This window comes from Medicago truncatula, chromosome 5 (assembly GCF_003473485.1).
Source record: "Medicago truncatula cultivar Jemalong A17 chromosome 5, MtrunA17r5.0-ANR, whole genome shotgun sequence".
Classification (NCBI taxonomy): domain Eukaryota; kingdom Viridiplantae; phylum Streptophyta; class Magnoliopsida; order Fabales; family Fabaceae; genus Medicago; species Medicago truncatula.
Genome location: NC_053046.1, coordinates 19,605,697 through 19,611,998, shown reverse-complemented (window position 1 = coordinate 19,611,998; position 6,302 = coordinate 19,605,697). Strand labels below are relative to the sequence as shown.

At 38.0% G+C, this 6,302-nt stretch overlaps 1 protein-coding gene across 1 annotated transcript; it reads left to right on the top strand.

Moving 5' to 3' along the window:
- Nucleotides 1-4,010: 4,010 nt before the first annotated feature.
- On the top strand, nucleotides 4,011-6,019 carry LOC120580638 (uncharacterized). The gene is made up of 2 exons (XM_039834668.1): nucleotides 4,011-5,631; nucleotides 5,715-6,019. The coding sequence occupies exons 1-2, from the start codon at nucleotides 4,011-4,013 to the stop codon at nucleotides 6,017-6,019; spliced, it is 1,926 nt and encodes a 641-aa protein (XP_039690602.1).
- Nucleotides 6,020-6,302: the final 283 nt, after the last annotated feature.

Genomic DNA, 6,302 nt, shown 5'->3' with positions numbered 1-6,302 from the left:
ATGAACACAAATAATTCTGAATAAAGACTGAATAATATTGATAATAAAGAGAGTTTCAACTACTGATTCATATATTACAATAGATTTATCATGGCTCAATCAAAAGAAAATTAGCAGCTCATCACAAAAGGAATAAACAACATAGAAGAAAAACTAAACCGGATGGTGAATGCTTCACTCAAAGGCTCATCCTCTTGAATTTTTTTTTTCTGCCCTTGTTTGTGTCCAAAAATACAAAAATGCCCCACTTTTGCAAAAAATTGCATAAATGCCCTACTTTTTCAGAATTTCTGGTACCTTGCAACCCCCACTTGCGGGGTACCTTTAAATTTTTTTTTAAAAATTTTAACTACCCCGCAAGTCAAACCAGCGTGCCATTTTTTGATTTTTTTTTTAAAAAATTAACTATCCCCAACCCCCACTTGCGGGGTATATTTAAAATTTTTTTAAAACCCCGCAACCCCCACTTGCGGGTTAATTTTGGGTTTTTTATTTTATTTTTAAAATACAAAAAAAAAAAATAAACAAAAAAGAAAGAAAAATAATAATAAACAAATTAAATATCATAATATCTACAAGGCTAAAATATGGTTTTGGTCCCTGCAAATATGCCTCGTTTTGGTTTTAGTCCCTGTAAAAAAAAATTGTTGTTTTTGGTCCCTGCAAAATATTATTTTTTTGGAAATAGTCCCTGCAGGGACTATTTCCAAAAACAAAATATTTTGCAGGGACCTTTTACAAAATCAAAAGATTTTGCAGGGACTATTTCTCTAATAAATGGTTCAGTCATCATGTGCCACGTGTGCAAATTATCACAAAAGTGGAGCCAGGGACCAAAACCAAAATGAGACATATTTGCAGGACCAAAAACAACAAAAAAATTTTGCAGGGACTAAAACCAAAACGAGACATATTTGCAGGGACCAAAACCATATTTTAGCCTATCTACAATTATTATAAATGCCCGGCTGTCCCACACCATCGTCTTCGACGATTTCTTCCGCGATTTACTTGAGGGTCATGTTGGTCTTCGTCATTGTTATCTGTAGCTGATTGTATTTGATTACCATAACCCAATGACAACGACACATCGTGTTCCCTTGTTTGCCATCCAATATCCAGAAATTGTTCATTGTCGTTGAACGAAGCCGAAGAGAAGTGAGATAATAGGTTTGTTGGTGTTGGTGGATGGTTGTTGTTTTGGTTGGTGTACATTGGGTATTGTGGGCTGTTGTAGGGGGGGTAATTGGTGTTGGACGGTCCAGCTTGGTTTGGGTCATTATAGGAGAAGTAGTTGGTGTTGGATGTGCTAGCTTGGTTTGGGTCATTGTAACCATAATTTGGCATTGAATTTTGTTGGTAAGTTGACTGATAATGGGGCTCATATGCATTTCTCGGGGAGTTATATGGTGGTGGTTGGATGACATTTTGTTGGGGGGTGGCGAGAAATTCATACATTACAGAACCATGAATGTTTCGTGTTGTATGTGGTTGGGATTGATGATCTTGTAGTTGAGAAAAAATTTCTTGATCCCAAAAATCATCATGAATTGGTGTTTGGTTGTTGTGAATTTCGGGTTCATGTTCCGGCTCTTCTTGTTCGTCTGGATCTGAATCTGATGGTTTTGTGTCAACTGAAATCCTTAGACGTGGGTTGAATGTGGTTGTCAACGACTCAATATATGCATGACTTGGGGTGAGTGATCTTGGCTGCATGCGAGGTAAAGTATAACTCCGTCGGTTGTCCCAATGTTGGCTCTCTTGTGGAAAGCGAAAACCATTTGATTGGTACCACGTCTTGAATCGTTTGTCCACCGTATGGAATTGTCGCATGTCTCTTGGGGCCCCGGGTATTTCTTGTGGCAAACCAAATTGAAGCTTGACCCTATCCGTTGGATGCCATTCAACTTTGTCAAAACATATAAGGTAAGTTGTTGCTGTCCATTCCCAATAGTCTTCAGGCTGGTTGTATGGAACCTTCTTGTAAGGTCTCCATTTAAACTGGCACAAGAGAGAAGTTGTAGTGTAAGGTTAACAATTTTGATATATATATATATATATATATATATATATGAACTCATAATTCAAAAATCAATTAAAATATTACATCATGTGGTAGTATGTCATCAAACTTTTTTCTGTAAGATATAGTGTCATGGCTTGGATTCTCGTAGTATCTTGAACCTACACCTGTCCATCTAACAAATGATATAAAGAAATTAGTAGCTAATTTATCAAATAATAATATTAATAAGAAGCGAGAATATGTGAGTGGGTTAATAAAAAAAAAAAATTGGCCACGCTTACTTTAATCCTAGCGGCCACTGGAGTGGGTTATCATTTCTCGGAGCGATATAACTCAACCGACAATATCCCCAAACTTGTAACAAGAAATGACATCCATTTAGTGCTTTTATATTTGGATGTGAGGCCTCACACAAGCCACGATAAAGGTAAGCCAAAACTGCCGATCCCCAGCTATATTTTCTTGTTTCATTAAAATCCATTAACAAATACAACCAAGAGGTGTGCACAAATAATCCAGTTGTATTTGGAAACAAGAACCCTCCAAAGAGGTATAGTAGGTACCTCCTAGTGTGTTGTATTTTTACCTCCGGAGGAGATTGTTCATTGAAGTTATTATCGACCAGATTATCCTTTAACCACGACAAGGAGAGAGTAAAACCATCAGTTTTGTGTGCCGGAGGAGTTATTCCCAACAAATGAGCACAAAGATTCCACGGAAGAGTTGGAGGAGCCGTAACAATTGAACCTCCAAAAGGTAAGCCGAGTAACATATAGACGTCTTCCAAAGTGATAGTACACTCACCCTTTCGAAAGTGAAAAGTATGGGTTTCGGACCGCCATCTTTCTACAAGAGTGGTTACAATGTGCCTATCAATTTTGTAACGCCCTATTTGAGAAACCTCAAAAAATCCAGCTTGACGTAGATAATCTTGAATAAAAGGACTTGGTACTATGTGTTGTCGTGTACGAGTGACAAGAGGTACACCCTCTGCATCCTAACAAAAAATAAAAAGAGAAGATATAATAAGTAATTTAAAAAATGTAAGTAAAATTAACAAATTAATATTCATATATACCCATCTTCTGATGTGTTCTTCCGTGGATCTATGATCATTTTCCAACCACAAGTATGCCATTTGTTACGTGAGTGAGTAAGGAAGAAAAGGATTGATATAAAAAGAGTAAAGAGTAAGAATTAAGGAAGAAAAGGATTGATATAAAAAGAGTAAAGAGTAAGAATAAGGTTGTGGTATTTGTAATGTTAAACTATGTGTAAAGAAATTGAAATAGTAGTGTGGTATTTTAATTGAAGTGAAGAAATCATGTGTTACTACTGCAATGCATGCATGCCAACAGTGTTCAAATAAATGTAGAAATGACAATTGCATGTAAAAGTAGAAGCATGCTGTTTAACAGTATTGCATGTAGAAATGACCATTGCATGCAAAAAATGCATTATTTTCTGCATAAATTTTTTGACTGAAATGACCAAACCATGCTAAATCACGTGCATGGTAAATGCATTATTTGTACTGACCAGCTATATCTGAAGGGCCAATTAAACTGGCGCGTGTAAGTAATACCCCGCAAGTGGGAGTAGCGTGCTAGCATGAACTGGCGCGTGAGTGCCCTACCCCGCAAGTGGGAGCTGTGTGGTGCCATGAACAGGCGCGTGCTGGCGCGTGAGGAAGCATATGGGCATTGCGTTTTATTTTTTACCCAATTTTATAAAAGTGGTGAACCTGTTATAATTATAATTGTATCACACCACTCTACTTCATACTCTTACTCATTTCTTAACATCAAACCATTCAATGGCACCAAATATAAACATTTTTATGTACTACAATGGAGAAGTTAAACAAAATGAATCCGACATTTTTTTCCAAAGTCAGTATACCAAAGGTTTTAAAGTGAGCATGGCTAGTACTTACTTGCATCTCAAAAAAAGAATAGTGGAAAAGTTATGTCTCGGAGATAACATGGTTGTGTCTGAAATTATATGCCGGAATCCCATGTTTGTTGGAACTACCACAATTCACTACCAGGCGTTAAGAATAACAGATAACGACGATGTCGAGTTTATGTTTAACGTACATAAAAGTCACAGTTCTTTGTCCTATATAGAGCTTTATGTTATGTTTGAGATGAAGAATCCAACATCTAATGTTGAGTTAAATTACCCATCAAGTTCTAGTCAACACCAAAGTCTACCACAACAACAATATAGCACACAACACTACAACACGTCATCCATTTATGGTGCATCCTTATCGCAACCTTTTCAGTCACAGTGGGCACAAAATGTGTACGAACCATCACAAAGAATAACTCAACCTCATCCCTCTCAAACACCATCCTGTTCAACACAACCCGAAACTTTAAACGCTGAAATCGATATATTCACCTCCCAATTCCAAGACCAACGAAATGATGAAGTTCAAGATGATGAAGATGATGATGATGAAGAGCTCCTTGCTGCACAAAACGGTGATGAGAACGAAGAAGACGAGGACGAAGATGAAGACGACGATCTGCCACAACTACCAATTTTACCAATCCGAGCTTCTTACAATCCACCAAGGTCCATGCGCAACGTCAATGATGACCACTCAACTGAACTTTATCATTCAATGGCTCTTCCGGTCGATCAAGGTATTGCGCCGGGGATGCAATTCCATAACAAAAATGATTGCATTCTTGCAATTAAATTTTATCACATGAAGAAATCAACGGATTATATTGTGAAAAAATCAGATTCTGAAAGGTATGTCATCAAATGTAAAGATACAAAATGTGGTTTCAAATTGTGGGCCTCGTGGAGGAAAAAAACTGATAAATGGGAGATCAGCAATATGAATGATCATACATGTGTCTCAACAGAAATGACGCAAGATCATCACAAACTTAGTTACAATGTGATATGTGAAAGTGTTAAGTCACTTCTACATATGGATACTTCAATTACAGTGAAGGTTATAATTGCACACATCCGAGAGAAGTTTAATTACACAGTTTCATACAGAAAGGCATGGAGAGCAAGGAATAAGGCGATTGAATCAATTTATGGTAATTGGGAGGAGTCTTATCAAGAACTACCACAGTGGTTGATGGTCATGGAAAAAGATTTGCCAGGAACAATAATTGATTTTCAAACAGTCCCATCAACAGAAGTGGTAAATGAGATCGTCTTCAAGCGTCTCTTTTGGGCCTTTCGTCCGTGCATCTTAGGTTTCGAATTCTGCAAACCCATTGTCCAAATTGACGCAACTTGGTTGTATGGTAAATACAAAGGAACATTGTTGTTAGCTGTTGCGCAAGATGGGAACAACAAGATATTTCCCATTGCTTTTGCAATCGTGGAAGGCGAGACCAAGGAGGCTTGGAGTTTCTTTTTGAAGAATCTAAGGCAGCATGTCACCCCACAGGAGAACATATGCCTCATTTCTGATAGACATGTGTCGATAAAGAGCGCGTATGATGATCCACAAAATGGATGGCACGGTGCTCCGACAAGCCATGTGTATTGTGTCCGACACATTGCACAAAACTTTATGAGATCATTCAAGGATGGAGAACTTAAGAAGAAAGTTGAAGGCATGGGTAAAAATCATATCTCTTTCCACGTAAATTCGACATATTATTTGTTTAAAAAGACACATCTAACTTTTTCCCAAACAATGCAGGTTACGCCATGAACATCCCTACATTCGAATATTACCGTTCTGAAATTGTTGTTGCAGACCGAAAGGCTTTAGCATGGGTCGACAATATTCCCAAACAAAAGTGGACTCAATCACATGGCGATGGTCGACGATGGGGCCATATGACAAGTAACTTGGTAGAGTCACAAAACAACGTGTATAAGGGTATTCGAGGACTCCCGATTACAGCTATTGTGAAAGCATCATATTACAGGTTGGCGGCCTTGTTTGCTAAAAGAGGACATGAGGCAGCGGCAAGGGTAAATTCTGGTGAGCCATTCTCATAAAACAGCATGAAATATCTGAGGAATGAGGTGATTAAATCCAACAGTCATCATGTCACTCAGTTTGATCGGGATCGGTATACCTTTTCCGTCCGTGAAACCATCGACCACAGAGAAGGATTACCAAAGGGAGAATACAAGGTAGACCTGCAAAATAAATGGTGTGATTGTGGACGATTCAGAGCGTTACACCTACCATGCTCACATGTCATTGCCGCATGTTCTAGCTTTTGTCATGACTACAAGACTTTTGTCGATAACAAATTCACGAATGAGTGTGTATACG

Excerpts from the sequence above, each read along its gene's own strand:
- LOC120580638 (XM_039834668.1), top strand. The coding sequence starts at position 4,011 with ATGGTTGTGTCTGAAATTATATGCCGGAATCCCATGTTTGTTGGAACT. Across the intron at positions 5,632-5,714 it reads GAAGAAAGTTGAAGGCATGG|GTTACGCCATGAACATCCCT; the intron begins GTAAAAATCATA and ends CAAACAATGCAG.